The 18,852-nt window shown below is 36.5% G+C and overlaps 1 protein-coding gene across 1 annotated transcript in view; it reads right to left on the bottom strand.

The window, feature by feature from the left end:
- The window catches only part of LOC149195574 (uncharacterized), a 142,598-nt gene that overhangs the window by 41,778 nt on the left and 81,968 nt on the right, over positions 1-18,852 (bottom strand). Inside the window, exon 4 of the mRNA XM_089405362.1 lies at positions 210-287. Coding sequence (XP_089261488.1) covers positions 210-287 — 78 coding nt within the window. The remainder of the gene's footprint in view (positions 1-209; positions 288-18,852) is intronic.

Here is an 18,852-nt window from a genome sequence, read left to right as displayed (position 1 = left end):
AAGAAAATAAATAAACTTCTCCCTCTACCTTTCAGCTGAATGGCATATAGAAGAAAATCAGAGAAGGACTAGAAGATAGAAATTTTGAAGAATCCATTTTTGGCATTTGCTTTCAACAATTCCAGGTTCCAATTAGTAACAAAGCAGTAGAATGAAACTCATAACTTGCTCATATCTAAACATCTATCTGAATAAAAGTCTAACCATACCTGTTCACAAAATGTGCCATTGCCACTATAACCAGGCCTCACATCGATTTTTAGTTCCTGGGACAATACTTGTTCGATCTAATATAACATAGCACAGGAACATTAAAAAGCACATTAGACAGGTGAACCCTTCTGTTCTCTAATCACACATTTTCAGATAAGCATGAGGTACAAACAAAATTCAAAGATAGCTCAAGGTGAACAAACAAAAGGACAATAATGGACATATCTCAATATATTTGATATTCCTTCTTATTTTGCAATTGAACTAAATCAAAATGAATATTAAATGAATGATAACTTAAAAAAGAAAGATAAATGGAAACCTGCTTTGAAATTTATATTCGTATCTTGTTATGAAAAGTTATTGCACTGATATGCTGTGGCTATAACTACAGTAAAAGTGTCCAATTCCCATTAAATATGACAAATCCTACAAGGATGCCATGTCAAGGCAATTGGAACTCGCAAAGTATGATCATATTACACTATAAAAAGCAGTTGAGACCATCACAGGGTACATAGACATGTTTGGCAAATTCCAAACTTTGGCAGGGTAAAACTTGCAAACATTTCCAAAACCATCAAATGTGGGTGTTAAGAGTAATATCAAACTAATGATGGTCAATTACATGTTAGACAGGTATCAATAAATTTATTTCAGCTTTAGGTGATATTACACTATATTTCACTTTAGTGTGTTTCCCAGTCTATCTAACATTCATAAAGTGGATTGACTCAACTAGTATGTAACCCTTTATAAGAAAGTTTTTGCTTCTCATTTACTTAATGCAATATGAAGAACTCAAGTAATTACATATCAGACAGATATTAATAAATTCATTTCACTTTAGGTTATATTACACTTATACAATATATTTCACTTTAGTTTGTTTACCAGTCTATCCATCATTCATAAAGTGGATTGACTCAACTAGTATGTAACCCTTTATAAGAAAGCTTTTGCTGCTTGTTTATTTAATGCAATATGAAGAACTCTCTCGAGTTACGCTGGTCATAATTGTGTTTGGGTTTCATTTTATCATGATATCATATAAGAGCTTGGGACCTAGAGACTGCTGCTAACAGATATAAATTAACGAATAGCTAGAGTAGCACATTGAAGAGCCAAAAGATTTTGTCGAAACCTAGTATCAATTTAATTTTTTATGGACACAAAAAAAAATGAAATAGGGACCTTGCATATAGTGGTTTCTATTATGGCAAAATCTACAACCCTTTTGCAAAGCCTCACTAGGAAACCTAGATTTAAGTGAAACAATGGGAATGTTACCATTGTTCAACAACAGCTCCCCTCATTGTAGTGATAGACAAAATCCAACACAAGGGAGGCCTTAGGGATCAAGTAACCCAATTAACTTTAGCTAAATGCCCCCCTAAAGGTTCTACACTAAATGACACCCAAGGACAAAAATAAGAATTAGGGTTTAGGTTGGATAGAAAAGCAACTTCAAGACTACAGTTCAAAGGTTCATATGGCTCAATCTAAAGGCTTAAGTCAACCAATCGAGACTCAAATAGGTTCCCAAACATCCAAAATCTAGAAATTACACTTGGCTGTCAGGAATACAATAATTTATAACAGCAATAAAACTAGACCTGGAACCTATGATAAAAAAGTGTAAAATGAGGACCACAATAATGGGTAAGAGAATAAATCACAACAAATTTTCTATGGTTAAAAGGCATATATCAGCACCATAAACCCCAGACGTTAGCACTAAACTAAGGCTGGTAAATGTAAGTAAAATGACGCTTTTGCTTTCCCAATTAATTGGAAACAAACCCTAACCTAGGACAATAATATCCAAAACAATTAATGCTAAAAATGTATGAATTTTCTCTAAATAAACCCTAATTAACCCTAGAACAAGTAAATAAAATAAATCTTAGGTTTTAAACAGCTAAGGGTAACAATCTTTGGAAGAAAAAGATGGATGTGGATTCAAAGAAATTAAGAGAATAACTAGTGTCCCTTAATCCCCTTAACCTAGTATCCTAACTTCTTGGACGAATAAAGGGAGAAAGCTAAACCTAGATCACCTCAAGAGAACCTGATGAAAACCTTGTACAAGGAGAATTTAGAGATATGAAACATCAACAAAACTTTGGTGAATATTAAATAACCTCAATTCATCAACAACAACAAAAAGGTTAGAAGAAGATAACTTACATAGCATAGTGCTTATCATAAAAGATCACCAATATTCATCCATGAAAAGAGAACCATCCACAAAGAATTTCCCATTACTCAACTAGTGTTACATATGTGAGAATTCTATCACTGCAGCAACTGATTTACTTTTCCTACTTATTTCACCATAAGTTATTCATGAAATTACTTCAATAAACATTAAAATAAATATTGTTGCAAATATCACACCATAATACAAAAACAAACATATGCACAAGAATCAACACATTGACACAGTGATTTTGGACTAATGTCCTCGGAAAAACCCAATGTGGGAAAACCGGTGCAGCAAGGGAGGATTTTATTATTCAGCAATTTTCTAGTACAACAGGGTGCGAAATTGGCTTACCCACAGATAGACGAATTCTTTAGCACTTCTTTTGAACCCAGCGTCATCCCCACTGACCTCTGCATGACCTAGAACCCTCTGCGTTAGCCTGTTAAGACTTTGCGCAGCCTCTCTGGCCTTCTACATCACTCGTGCAACCTCTGCATGGATGACGCAAGCCCTACTGGCTCTGCGCAGTCTCTGATGCCTCTGCATGGCTCCCTCTGGCCCTGCGTCTGCCTTTTCTGCCTCTCCGCTAATTTCCCATCTCTTTGTTCCATATTTGCTGCCTCCTGACTGCTCTCCAGACCACTAGTTCAATTTCTCAGCTAGCCCTGCTCCAGAAATTGAACTGACTGGTCTCCCTCAGTCTGTTCTCCAAGTGCCTCTCAAGCCTCCTCCTATACTTTTCTCGTTGACGAATCAACGAACGAGATTAAGTCCTTAATCAACAACTAAGATTAGATCTGGCTTGATCCATGACTTTTGGACCATTCTAACACAGTTTCATATTAATTCACATTAATATTTTATTTTTTGACAAATCAACGAACGAGATTAAGTCCTTAATCAACAAATAAGATTAGATCTAGCTTGATCCATGACTTTTGGACCATTCTAACACAATTTCATATTAATTCACATTAATATTTTATTTTCCCTAAGTTTAGACTTAGGATTACATTAAAAAAATATTAATTATTTTAATATCTTCCAAATTGTTTAGAATTTGCCCATACCCTTTCTGGGTATTGGAGATCTCATGTGCCTTAGCCTCTCCACCAAGTTTCGTGGCTAGAGCACATCCAATGCTAAGCCAAATCAACAACATAGTGCACAAGAGCAAAATGATCTCCAAGTGTTTCCATAATCCAAGGAGGTGAATCACTACCCTATATATATGAGGGAAACCATGTGATTCAATTCTTCAATTCGGCTAACAGCCCCTAAAAATATAAAATCCATCCTACAAGGTGGATAGGTCATTAATGAATAAACATGAAAAATAGCCTCAAAGATCCCACACATGTGAGTAAAATCCCTTCCAATGGGTAATGTCATCCTCATAAGTTATGTCTCTCTGTCAAAAGGTGTGATGGAAAGCTCAATGGGTATGTCTCATCGCATAAGTCATGTCTTCTCATCGAAGAGTGGTGCTTCATCATCAAAATCAACCCTCTAAAGCGAACAAAGTTCCTTCTACAAATTAATTACTCCAGAGGACTTGGAATATAACGATATCCATGAGGATACAAATATTATATATTAAATGTATGAATAAGAATGATGATGAATTACAATGAGAACGAGAGGCTTGCTTTTATATCAGGCAAGTGTCTCTTCACGAAGAGTCATGTCTCATTTAGACATGTCTCTTCAACCTAATTACTAGTTTAATTAATCATTATTTATGCTTATTATCATTTACATTATTTTACATTTATTTATATATATTTTATTCGTTACATTGCCTCCTTCCTCAAAAAGCTTTGTCCTCAAAGCTTGTCGATGAAAAAGGCTTGATCTCCTTTTCGGCTTTAAATGACTTTCTTTATCGGGACATTCATCTTTTTTGATACAAGCTTGTATGATCTTCTAAGTGACAAACAAAATTGTCGCACTGAGAAGGGATTAGACCATCCCAGATTAATCTTCTGTGGAATATTCCGATCACTAGAATTTTGTAACGACTTGTTAGCATAAGACTGGATTGAGATTACATCACTATTATCTGGAACATCAGTTTATTGATTCAGTTCTGCATAGTCCTGATACGTAGCATGGTTGAGTTGTCTTCTCTCATGATTCGGATGCCAATAGGGTACCTTTTTGGTTTGACTTTCCCTTATTGGGCATGTGGCAATTTTTATATTTTCTTCTGGCGAAGATGTTGTTGAGTTGGCTATGAAACATTCACTGGGGATGTTCATTGTCTGAACTCAAACATCTAAGTGTGTCATTTCTTCAACTAACTTGCCTTCTTGAGTTGTCATATTCATTGGATCGGTATTCGTTGTTTTGTCATCAACTTGAATTCCTACACTTGATGCTTCTTTCTCGATAAGTTGTTGTACCTTGTTTTCTAATGACTTCTTATCCTTCTTAAGTTTCTTAATTTGCGTCAATAATTTTTCGTTATGGTTTTTAAATCGAGAAATTTCTTCATTTTTGACAACAGTGATTTTGTCAATTTCACTTTGCATATTTTGTAATACTTTTTTTCCTTCTTGAGACATTACTTTTGAAATATCCGATATATCTTATGGCGTTACTGAATTAGGTTTCAATGTAACATCTTGGAGTGTTATTTTCTTCTTCTTGTAAGAAAATGTTAAAAACTTTTTCTTAGTATTTAGAATAAAGGAACCTAGAGTTTCCATCCAGGGTGATCCCAAAACAATGTCACTATCGTTAAAACATAAGGTTTTCATAGTGAATTGTGAGGTAAAAGTATAATCTCCAATATTTAGGTGTAGATTTCTTATGTCGTATTGTTTGTTACATGTGCCAAAAATACTCGTTTCAACTATATTTGATTCAGGAATCACCAATTGGTTAGCACATTTAGGACTAACATAATTACTTTTTTCAGTAGGACTAATAGAGATTATGATATCTCTTCCTGTGAGTGATCCTTTGATTTTAAAGAGTGTATTAACACATTACTAAAAGTTTTAGGAAATCTTCCCTCACTAGTTTCCATTTTGCGTTGATGTTTTTACGTAAACAATATGCCAACTAGAGTTATTTTTATTATAAAATATCCCTTATTTCTTCTATATATTTTTTTCAAATATTCTCCTTTAATGTGGATTGTTAAAAACTTGAATACCCTTTTATTAAAACAATACTCCTTTATATTGTGTATGTATTTCTTTATATTAAGACCCCATTTCAAAATAACTTTATTATCTTATAATAATAATAGTTTCACTTCTTTTTTTTAATAATAAATTGGTCCCTTTTTTTTATATACTTAATTACTCCCTTGATAATTTTTTAATGTCACCCCACTTAATATAAAAGTCCCACTTATTATAAATTTTTATGATGTCACCACACTTAATATAAACTTTTATGATGTCACCACACTTAATAAATATAAAGGTCACGTCTTTTCATATGACAGGGTCACGATGTTCACCATACTTTTTATGTAAAAAGTAAAACTTACCTTTCACGTAAAGAGATTTTGTATCCCTTTTGTTCTTTGTTTTAATTTTAAAATACCATGGGCAATTACCATGGGTTGTTTTTAAAAACTCCGTTAATGTTCTCCACGTAAAAAGTAAAACTTACCATTCACATTAAGGGATTTTGTATTCCTTTGTTTTTTTTTTTTTTTCTTTTAAAATACCATGGGCAATTACCAAGGTTTTTCTAAAACCACGGAGATTCCCTCTTATCTTTATTATGCACTTTTTATCAATAATGTAGAACCTTTTTTATATATATGAATGTTCTCCTTCAAAATTTAATTATTTATTTTTAAATCTTTTTTTTTAATCTTTATATGTACTTATTTTCTTTTCTTTATTTTATTTTTTTGAATTTGATTTTTTTCTCTATTTTTTTTTTGAATGGCCAAATGGTTGATAGTGAAATGGAGAAACTCCAAATTCTTGTAGCGAAACGCTTCAACGACAACAATGTTGATGAATTTGACGGTCAAAGACCTAGATCGAAGAACACGACTCTGTGAGGATCGACTGCTCTGATACCAAATGAAGCAAACAAAGTTCCTTCTACAAATTAATTACTCCAGAAGACCTGGAATATAAAGATATCCATAAGGATACAAATATTATATATTCAATGTATGAATAAGAATGATGATGAATTACAATCAGAACGAGAGGCTTGCTTTTATATCAGGCAAGTGTCTCTTCACGAAGAGTCATGTCTCATTTAGACATGTCTCTTCAACCTAATTACTAGTTTAACTAATCATTATTTATGCTTATTATCATTTACATTATTTTACATTTATTTATATATATTTTATTCGTTACACCCTCCAAAGCCTAATCTCATCCTCAAAGGCCCACATCATCATGAAAAGTAGTAATAGGGTGATGTCCTCGTGCTAGGGTATGACATCATTAAGGTGGAAAGTGTCAAATCCCCTCAGAGGATTCTCAAGTCATCATCACAGGCAACACTCCTCAAAAGGTGCCCAACATCCTCTATCAAGTGCCCTGTGTCATCAAGGAAAGTGGTGGATCATCAATTGTGAGGTGTTGAAGAAGCATCGTTAATATCCCTCAAGGGATCCTACTTGCACTAGAATACCATCTAGCACATACTCAAAGAATCAAGTGAGATTATCAACATGGTACAAGAACCATAGGAGCATGATGTGGACCAATATTTAATGTCAAAGCCATCAAAGTACATCACACCAAGTATCATCTTCATATGTCTCACTAGCTCATGACTGTATACAACTTGCTAGACTACTGTATGGGAGGGTTATTATATGTCCCTATTAGGTGCCTCCAACCCCATGGGGGGGAACAGTTCCTAGGCTGAACCTTTCAAATGAAAAACGCAAATGACAAGCGTTATGGTATGGGGTTTACTTCAAAAGGGTCTCATGACTCATAGTATAATACTAGGTTATATAAAACATCATCCATGAGCGCCTCTGTAGAGGAAGTGCTTAGCACTTGAGTTACCTTCCCTCACCTTTGTTTTTCCAAAGCCCTTGATTAGCCTTTTTCTTGCTTTGATTAGCTTGTTTAACAAGCTTCATTGACTATCATGTAATAATGATGATATCCCTCTTTAAAGATGGCTAGTTTATCACTTCATCGAGGTCGGGATGTTTTTCTAAAGTTCCTTTTACTTTGATAAGCTTGATATACACATGGAACTTAGCGGTGAGTGTGGCTATATAAGAGGGGGTAGAGCTCAAGCTATAATTGGATTTTGATTTGCTTTACATCCCTTGCCATTCTTTTGCATTCCAAAATTTGGCTTATGCTTTTTTCCTTTTTTTACAGTCGCATCAACCTCAAGCATTTCCAACCCCTCCTCCCCATAGAATGAGGTAAACAGGAACCTAGTATTTGTGACTGACAACAACCAACCAAAAGATAGGTGAGCGAGTCAGGGAATGATGGAAAGTGTTAGACATGAATAGCATCGCTACCACAATTAAAGGCTCCTATTCGTGCCCCTCCTAGTCAGTGAAAGAAAGGCCCTAAGGAAGGTCACACTGGACTAAAAGCGATTAATACACACCAAGGTGAAATGAGGGAACAAGTATACATTTCAAGCATCATGATCTATTATCCAATCTCAACCCATGATCCATATTAGCATGCCAAAAACATTAAAAAAAAGCACTTATATGCAAAATGATTAATGTACCTCACAATAGATGACCCTACCTTCATTGAATGATTAGGCTAGTCAAGTGAACAAGCTGATCATACAGTGGACATAAGGCATCTAAGGCTGCTATCTGTGGATCATATGAGGCGACTGGCTAGAAATCTGCATCTTTAGGAGAAAAAGTTTATCCTAGTGTTACCCATGTATATCGATGTGTAACAGTTCCCAAAAGCGAAGAAAAAAAATAAAGTGATTTTCTTCTGAAGAAGGGCCATATGGCCTCAGCGTAAGGCTTAGCTTCCAAACAATTGTTGTCCATGTACACATCAGCCACCAACCCACCATTTTTAATATGGATTCGCTATACAGATCAACTACCAAATTTTTCTAACCCACATGTGGATTTTCAAATCACAAGGACACCACCATGGAAGAGTCAAGCCATACGACTCAACCTTACAACTGTACAATGCTGGAATTTGCAGAGACATTGAGTGTACAGATCAGTAATCAGGTGAAAATTGACTGTACAGCATGATTGGGAACTGTAAAACAGGGAAACTTCTCAGATTTGTTGACAATACAGACAATTTGGGAGCATATTGGAACTGTTCCTACCTGTATTGTTGCCTGGATTGACAGATCTAGAAGATTTGGCTACTGTTGCTGATTCTCAGCAAACCGAAGGAAAAATTAACAGTTCTGGCACTGTTTTTAGCAAATCTGTCAAAATCTGTGTATTTTGGTGCTGTTTTGTGGCAGATTTATCAGGAATCTTTGGTTTCCTCTAGCACAAGTGACTGCTATAGATGTTTAGAACCAGTATCCAGGTGATCTTACTCCAGGATTGCAGATTGAGGGAGGAAAGAATATATACTTTCAGCATTTTACTCTGTTTCAGTATATATGTCTACATTTTTTACTTGTACCAATCGCCTCCTTACGCAACATCATGCTAGAAGGCAGCAAAAAATTCTCCAGTAGAACTACAAACATGGAAGCAGTGTATGTTGGTCATATTTGACTACAAGTGCTTGGTTACTATCGTCCTAGGTAAAGATTTCTGACCAACAGCTTTGGGTAGAGACTAGGACAAGTTTGATGTGAGAGGGAGGGAGACTATAATGATGATCAAGTTGTTCATAATAGATGAAATGCATCCTGCAGTCCAAACAAGGAAGACATCAATGGGAACTTGGAAGCATTTGCAAGAGTTGAATGAGACCTCAGAGAAGAATAGAGCCGCCTTCTTGAAAAATTTGTTGTTTCAATCATGATAGATGAGAGAATCTCATTGTAGGGGAATTTACCCAAGATCAAGGATATTACTGAACAGTTCTCATCCACTGGCCTGAAAATGGAAGAGGAGTACATGGTGGTAATCACGCTGAAAAGCTTACCACATGCTTATGAGCACTTTATTTAGACACTGGAGTTCACCACTACAAATGTTGACCTAAGGTTTGAAAAGTTGTGCAATAAGCTCTTACAGTAGACTGGACAGATGGAAGAAACAATTCAATATCAACACTGGCAGAGAGTATAGAATAGGCCTTTGCAACCAATTTCAAGGGCAAAGACAAGTAGGCATAGACAAAAGGGCAAGGCAAAAATAGCAATGAAACCAAGCACTCGGGCACATCACATGTCACTAGTATGGCAAGGTGGCCAGATGAAAAAATTCACTACAAAAGAGGTTGGCTAACTAGAAACCAACGAGGAAGGACCTCAACAAAAGGCTCATGTTGCAGAGCATACAAAGGAGGAGAAGTCAACTTCCTACACATTCATGGTCAAAAGACAACCTAATCAGCCCATGTCATCTCCTTGATACATAGATTCACATGCATCATGACACTTCACCAACATGTAGAATTGGTTCACAAAGTAAACATGTTGTTTTCCTTCAATGTCTACTATGTGACAAGCAAGGTGCTTAATCTACTCTCAGTTAGAAAAATATATGGCACTCCCCTATCTAGATGTCGACATTAGCAATCACAAACACTACATCATTGACATAGTTGACAAAGAGACCAAGAAGACTATTTCTCTTGTATGGTTAATTATGGACTATTTAGACTGATTGACATTGGACAGATCAGGGACTATGTATCAGACATCAATATACTTTACCATCAACAGCATGGGCACCTAAACTTAGACCTAAATCTCTCAATTGGCTCAAGAAAATTTGTACGATGGACTTGTTGATAACCTAAAGAAGATACAAGATGTTTGGAAAGCTTGTCAGGTCGTGAAGCAGCACAAAGCTCTTTTTTATGAAGAACAAGCTTGGAGAGCAAACAAAGTCATTCAATTAGTTCGTGCAGGATGTCTGTGGGCCAATATACATGGCATCCATCACCAGTGTCAGGTACTTCCTTCTTTTTGTAGATAACTATTCCAAGAAAATGTGGATGTATTTTCTTATATTGAAATCTAAAGTGTTTAATGAATTTTAAAAGTTTAAAGCATTACTAGAAAAAGAGTCAAGTTCTCACATTACCACTCTTTAAGTCTGATAATGGAGGAGAATTTTGTTCAAAAGAGTTCAATAAATTTTGTGCTAAACATGGGATAAAAACACAATCCACCATACACTCCAGGGCAGAATGGAGGGGTTGAGAAATGAAACCACACTATCACATAGATGGCCAGGTGTATGACAGAGAACAGGTATGTTTCAAATAGATTCTGGAATGAAGTCATGTTTACAACAGTATATCTACTAAATAGATCTCCAACAATGGCAGTGAAGCAGAAGACTCCAAAAGAAGCCCAAAGTCAATCATGTTAAGGTTGCATATGCTTGGATTCTAAACAAGAAAAGAACCAAGTTAGACCCCAAAGAGCAAGACAGTAATAATCATAGGGAATAGCAATAGTCATAAATCTTATATAATGGTTGATGTTGACACCAACCAGTTGAGATTCAGCAAAGACGTTGTAATTCATTACAAAGTTGGGCCCTTCAAAACTTTTTCAAAGACCAAAATTACCACAGAGTAGCATATTTTGGCTAAGGATTAAAGTATCAAGCTTCAAACATCTACACCTGAAAGGGGGGAGATTTCGAAAATGAGAAGTGCCACAGGCTAATAATTTCTGATGCGGACAGTCTAGATTAGCATTCAAATGACACAACCATATGTAACCCAAGTCATGATGACAACACCAATTAGGATGAGGATCCCAAAAAAGAGACCAAAGTGGTGGCACAACACCATTGGAGATGTACGGTTAAGTGAAAACTTGCATAATGTTTCTGAGTATACATTTGGATTCCTTGCAAATCCAATGAGCCTAATTTCATTGACATGTGAAAAATTGCTATTTTTAGCAGTGCCCATTTGTATGTATGCTATATTTAGCAAGGTTCTCCTGGCAGTTCCTAACATTTTCTCTCTTTTCCTATTGATTACGGGAATTGCTATTTTTGGCATGACTATTTATAGCAGGTTTATTTAAAGCTATTTATGGCAGGTGTGTTCACCATGCAATGTGATAAGTGACAACGTCTGAAGGCAACACATGGAAATGATGTGGAAATGGGCACCATCTCACCAATGGCACCTGTTGGAACGTGAGTTAACTCGACCTCAATTGTGTTGAGTCATCTTCAGTTCATTCATCTTCACTTGATTCAAACAGGGTGACCTCACTTGTGTGTACTCATCTTCACTTGAGTCAAACAGAGTGACCTCACTTGTGTGTACTCATCTTCACTTGAGTCATCATCAAATTAGTTATCTTCAGTTGAGATGGGAGCACATGAACTTGCATGAGGAAGGCGCCTTGTTGGACTTCAAGGCATGGCTCTTATTCACTTCACTTCACTTCAATCAAGGCGAATGAGGGAGTTAAATACGGAGAGCATGGCTTCTCTCTCTCTCTTCAGTTCCCTTCACTCCATTCAAATAAAGAGAATGCATGAGGAACTTGAGGAGAACACATGAACTTAGCTTCAAACCATTTTACTTCACTTCATTTCAACCAAGGTACAAGAGAGAGTTCAACATGAGCATGCATGAGATCACTTCACTCCACTGCACTTCATAGAGGGTGCATGCCCTTTGCTTCAATTTACTTCTTTCATCATGAGCTAAGGAAGGCATATTGCATGAGCTAGGCACCTCCCTTAGGAGGATCAAAGATCTATAAAGTGAGGACAAATGGCCACTTTTTAGCAGAGTTTCTTTAAGAGCAATCAGCAACGCTTCATCTCTGTCTCTTCTCTTCTTATTTTCATGCCATCTATACTTTTGCAACAACAGTTGCTGACGCAATGGAAAGTGTTGGAGTTTCCTATGCGACTAGAGTCAATCAGTGGATAGAGTTGCAGGGAATATTATTATGATCCATCTGGTATTTTGTCCCCATGATGTAGGTAGTCTCTTGAACAATAAAAAGACAAAGTTTGACTATGCTCTTCTCAAAGCTTTTCAACTTGTGGATGCAATATTTCATGTTTAATGTGGTGGTGTAGATAGTCTCTTGACTCTATTTTGATTTTACTGATCACCTACAACACATTTTCATCTCCCTTTCCTCTCATATTTTGCTGATTGCAGGTTGAAATTTTCACATATACCAAATGTAACGAACAGGGTTCGTATACACAGTGGAGAATATTTAAAATATTTGGAATATATAAATATCCATGATAGGACAAGTAATAATTATATATAGAAATGTTTGAGTGTACAAGAGATATGAGATATGATTACAAATGAGGGCCTGCTTATATACCTAGGCAGGTGCCCCTTCATGAACAGTTATTTCCTTAGAGACATGCATCTTCTATACTAATCATTATTTAATTAATCATTATTGCGATTATGATTATTATTTATATTTATATTATATTTATAACAACATCACCCCTACGTGCCCCAGGAAGGTGACATAAGCCTTTATGTGGATGATGTCATGATGGAGGAGGTTCCTTTTAGAGATGTACCCATGTAGCTTGATGATTTCTTGAAGTAAGAAGCACTCATGGACCATTTCATCACTTGCTTGATGGAGATTGATCATTCTTGGAGGATGATGTCATGGTGGAGAGTTTTTATTCCCACTTGTGTGGGTTATTTTGGCATTTTTATAATGTTTTCGATCCATCTCAAGGTCAGCTCGTGAACTTTGACCTAGTTGAATGCTTCAAGCAAACATTTTAGGGATTTTCTTGTAAAATTATGGAAAAGCAACATGGTTACCCTCATATAAATGAAGGGGAATCACATTTCATTATTCATCATCATCGATCATCACACTTCTATGTTGGAATCACAATTATCATTAGACTAAAACCCACAAGTGTTAGTCTTCGTTACAATCACCAAAGTTAGGATCCATGAGAGGCGGTTAGTCCATGTCGCACGGGGAATGTTGAACCCAATGTCCAACAATATCCCCCTAGCATGAGTCAGGTGATTTTTGAACTCAAGCCCTGTCACTCTGATACCACTTGTTGGAATGACGATTGTTGTTAGACCAAAACCCACAGGTTTTAGTCAATGATCACATCGCCAGAGATAAGGTTCCACGAGAGGCAATTAGTCCATGTCACAAAACACACGGGGAAATACTAAGGAGGGTGAATCATTGTGTCCCTTACAATTAGTTAATTATAAAAAAATTAGCGCATGAACAATAGAACAATAAGCATCTACACATTCAAGAGCAATACACAACAAAGTTTTAGGTGGAAACCCTTTTGGGAGAAAAACCAACAAACGCTTCTCTAATATAATTTATGAGTGCATAATTTTTCAGCCACAACTGAGGAGGAAGCCCCAACTCCCTAGTACTCTAGAAAAGTGTTCAATTTATCAGGAAGCTCCACTCTTTAAAGGATGTTGCCACACCGTGATTTAGCAACTCCAACTAAACGGACGCTCCAACACGCTAGTTTTATCAACTACCACTAATAGGATGCTCCAACACCCTACAAGCTCCAACTTGCCCTAGCACCACCTTGCCACCCTGAAGTAATTTCAGGTTGCAACCTGAAGGAGACTTCACTCTCCTGCCTTGCACCACCCTACCACCCTGAATATGATAATAAAATAGACAAATAATTGTGGGCTCCCGTACAAGACATAAGGTTCGACTTACAAAGATATTCAATCAAGCCCTTAATGCTAATATGTACTTCTAATATACAACAAAAGGCCAAACTTCTTCAACCGCTGCAAAAACTAATGTGACAATGAAAAATCCTTGGACGGTGTTAGATCTTCACAACAAAACTACCCTCTGCCTTATTTGTCCCAAATGCTTGTCATTGCTGTTGTAGATGAGTAATCTCTGAAGATTTGTTGTAGACTAGAACAAGATGTGTGTAATTTGTAGTGTTCAAAACATAGAGCATTACAACCTTCCCATACTTCTTACACCAACAGAAGATCCAAACATAAATTAATTTCTTTGAGTGATCAATCTTCAGATGTACACAAGCCTGTAGTATTAAGCCAGGATTTCGCATACACTCTGCTTGATAATGACTTCTTGAACTATGATTTGAATTGTTCATAAAAATAATTGTTTAGGGCTTGTTTGCCAGAATCAAAACATACCTTGGAAGCTTCCAGAAGACACCACAAGAAGTGCATGTAGTTGACAGTCTCCAACAATTCATGGGACTAAAATTCTCAGACGTCTTCAAATCTTGGTGCCTCTTGTTATCAATAGGAGCCTTGATCACCCATAGTACACAGCAGCCAAACAAGTGCCACCAGTGAATGCCCTGAGAGAGGCAACTCAAGTTGCTTTGGTGAAAAATTACTACACGGCGTCTAAGCTTGAGTTACCCTCAGATCCACCACAAGTTTGTGACTTGAATGCCAATCAAACCCTGACAAATGAGAACCCAAACAGAACTCCTTCACGATTGACTTTCTTGGCAAAACATGCAGGGTTATATTAGGCCGCAAGCATGTGTTATTGGGCCATTGTTAGATCCCTAGGTTTGTATCAGTAATGGATCTAAAACTACTCAAAAGCTTTCCCCAACAAAGGGTTGAAAGTCACAAGTAGAGTAAAATTTCAGGCATAGATCTCAGCTTCAGATTGGCGAAGTTCTCAAGGTTCTGCGAGGGAAGTCCAAGACAAAGAAGTCCTTCAACAAGTTGCCTTAAATTTGGTAGAGAATTCAGCCTCAAAAACTTGCAAAATAATCATAGTCAAAAGGTTAACCCTTGAGCAGGAGAAAGCTTCAGAGAAAAGAAGTAGATGTCTACAAATAAACCTTCGTCAAAGTAAACTAAAATTCACACTAGATCTCTATGCAGAAGACCTTAATTCATGCCATTGTTTTTGCCCAAAGAGGGCCAAGAAGGTCAATATCAAAAGAGCAGTGGTTCAGACAACAGATCCACACAAGAATTTTGGTCAAGATGTTCGATTCAGCCTGAATTCATTCAACAAATATGTGCCCTAAAAGGGCCCAAAAATTTCAGAGGAGAAGCCTTGACTTGTTCCAAACCAGTCAATCCCATAAGAATAAATTAAAGGAAAACATATCCCATAAACCCTTACTAAATAGCCTCCTCGTCAAATCTTCAATGCTCCATAAGGTGGCACTTCATTTCAGACAGATCAACGAATTTTTTCTTGCATATGGAGAGAAAATACTCCTTATATTTATAGAGGCCGAAATGTCCTTATAAAGGGGCAGGTTGACTTCACATGGAGGGAAAAGCGAAATTTGAAATTTGAAATCGTTGGAGCCAAAAAAACTTTATGAAATGAGGCCAACTTGTAGGGATTGGAGGGATGCATTTTAATTCAACATTTCAAAGCCATTTCCCTTTGAAATCGATTTTGAGTAAGGAGCCTAAACCCACAATATCTTCACCATAAATTTAAATTGACACTTCAATGCAGGTCTGGCACGTCATCTCCTTTTGGGAACTTCAACCACAAGAAGGGGGCTTCATTTTTTATTAAGCATATCTCCCAAACCATGAGGACCCTCATGACGTGCCACATAACATCGAAATCGGCATGATGAGGAGAATCTAACAAAGGTGAGCTTGACCATAAAGACCTTAAATTTCCTTGTCATATTTGTTATCAAAGGTGGGTCATCTTTTGGTGTTGCTTGGGTTGGCATCAATGACAACCATATTTCAACATTCTCTTCTCTATAAAGTGTGCACTACCTCTTGTCTTTGGATGGATATTTTTGCATGGAGAGGCATTTTGGCATTGATTGAAGTGATTCTTGTTGGAATTGAGTAAGTTTAAAGTCATTTTCTTTCATTTTGCATGTTATTTTTTCTGTGTGCCATATTAAAAAGTGCCATATCTTTCCTTGAAATCTTGCTTCTTTATGGTATGCAAAATTTATCTTGCAAGAATCCATCAAAGGTACTTGGTTCATGCATCCTTTGATCTTACATCTCCTTATAGAGAAGTCGTTAGGGTTTCTAGGAGGAAATTCTTTCCTCCACCCTCTTCATACAAGGTCATCTATCATCGACATCACCCTAATTGACTCCATTACCCAACAAGATAAACGTAGTCTAGTAAGTGTTGATCGTTATTAATTTTCATTTCTTCTTTGATTTTATGGTAACTAGAGTTAGGGTTAGCTCAAAATCTGCATTGCATAGCAATTTTACGTTCATATATTATTGCCCTATTGAAAGGGACTGCATTTAATAAATAATAAACGGCAAAATCTAGCATTAATTGCATATTTAAACCCTACAATTAGGGATGACGTCTTGGTATTTATTGTTTTCATGTGTTTTCACCCATTCAAAACTATTGTTTACTTAACCCTAGCCTGCCTCCATTGGTCCTTTGTTGATCCTATCCCTTATAAGCTATTTTCTAGCATTGTTATATGCCATGGTGTTCCCTAAATCTGCATATCTTAGTCTCATCATGTGCTTGAACTTTAGGCAACTCTCATCCCATCCTTTCAAGGCTTTGCCCGTACATTTCTTCCTACCATTAGACCTTGCATCACCATTGTGCTCGTCTTAATTGATTACCTTTATGGCAATCTTTTGTAGGGCAGCCTTGTGGGATTAATTTCACCACTAAACAACTAGAGAGAAGCCACTGAGGTGACAAGGGTGGCTGATCTCTTTTTGCCAAAAGACCTAAGTTGCATGGTGGGGCTTTGCGCTAGGCATACTAGATTTTGAGGTAACATTCTTTGTTGTCGTCTAAATCCATACGTGGGAACTTGGATAAAATATTTAACTCCACTTGATGTGGCCTTGGGCGCAAGTATCGAGTTGAGTAGTTGTCACTCAAATCTCAACTCCTCTGTCTAGCTAACTCCTAGCGAAGCCAAGGGGGGTGGACACTATGAGACAAAATAAAATGAGGTTCGATTAACTTAAGATAAACTAAATCAAGTTCTAGGAGTTAAATGAAATTAGAAAATATATAATTCACCATAAATGAATTACAACATATACTTCAAAGCATGTAGATGATTTCACAAGTAAATGATCATAAGCATCATATTCATTCACAAACAATGGATGTAACAATGATAAGCAAATGAATGAAGTACTTGACAAGCAAAAGATATGACCAATGAGACCAATGCCAAGAGAATGCCCATAAAAGTAGATGCTTGAAGTAAAGTACTTGAAGTGTAAATTGTTGGAAAGTAAAAGTACTTGGAAAATGAAGTGCTTGAAATGTAAATGTACTTGAACTTGAAATGAAATGCCCAAATGTAAATAGACTTGAAATGTAAAGTGGCAATAAAATATTGATCAAGTACAAAGTGTTGAAAATAAAATATGATGGAGTGTACTTGGTTGATTTTTAGATTTTCACATAGGCTTAAGTTAATTTGGTGTGTGCATGCACAACATGAAAATGTGATTGCAAAAATTGAAACTAATTTAAGATTAGCTCTCTTCAGGCCTTCTACTCATTGGGTTAAGGATAGCTGCAAGCGCATCCTACAGGGGGAAGCTTCGCTTCAATGAGTACCCCCAAAAGCCCATAAGTCAGCCCACTTGCGACGAGGTCCAACACAAAGGGAACAAACCCAAAGCCTTACTTCTCAAGTCAAGCGTTTATCAGTTTCCCCCAATCTCAGAATAAGAAGACATAGAAGAGGGAGGGTCCCTAATTAGTCTACTTCAACCAACAAGCCGTTGGAACTTGTTGGAGGTTTGTTACTCTTTGCAAGAAAATGAAATCTAACTAATGATATGAGATCAAATCTAATCTAAAACAAGAATTCACAATTAGTCTAATCTAAGAGCATAAAAGAAAACTATTATAGATTTGCAATTAGATTGTTCAAAAGAAATGAAAGCAAAACTAAACTAGATTGCATGTGTGATTATTCTACTCTAGGTTAATTTTAAATCAAACCACAAAAAGCACAACCACAAGAAGATCCCCAAATAGGGAGGGATGCTTAGGGAAATCCCCTAAGTTCCGAGAAAGGTTACAATGCTTGACGAGATCCCTTGTCAATAAAGGGATCAAAATCAAGTGAAGAAGAACTCCCTTTTGAAATAAGGGATAAAGAAATTATTGGAGGAGTTACAAATAGATTCCCTTGCAACCGAAGGGATCAAGAAGCTCTTGAAGAGAGTACAATAGTGAATTTATTGGTTTTTACAAGGCAAGGGTTATAGGTCTTCTTTGCATGCTCCAAATCTTCAATGTTGACGAAAAGCCACCAACATCTCCCCTTGTAAAACCTTGGGCCTGCTAAAAACTAGCAAGCAAGTTAGCTTAGAATGTGATAAAAATGAGATTAAAAC

This window comes from Pinus tabuliformis, chromosome 2_2 (assembly GCF_031772625.1).
Source record: "Pinus tabuliformis cultivar Carrire ecotype Pingquan chromosome 2_2, CPIR1, whole genome shotgun sequence".
Taxonomy (NCBI): domain Eukaryota; kingdom Viridiplantae; phylum Streptophyta; class Pinopsida; order Pinales; family Pinaceae; genus Pinus; species Pinus tabuliformis.
This window is presented reverse-complemented; position numbering and strand designations above follow the sequence as displayed.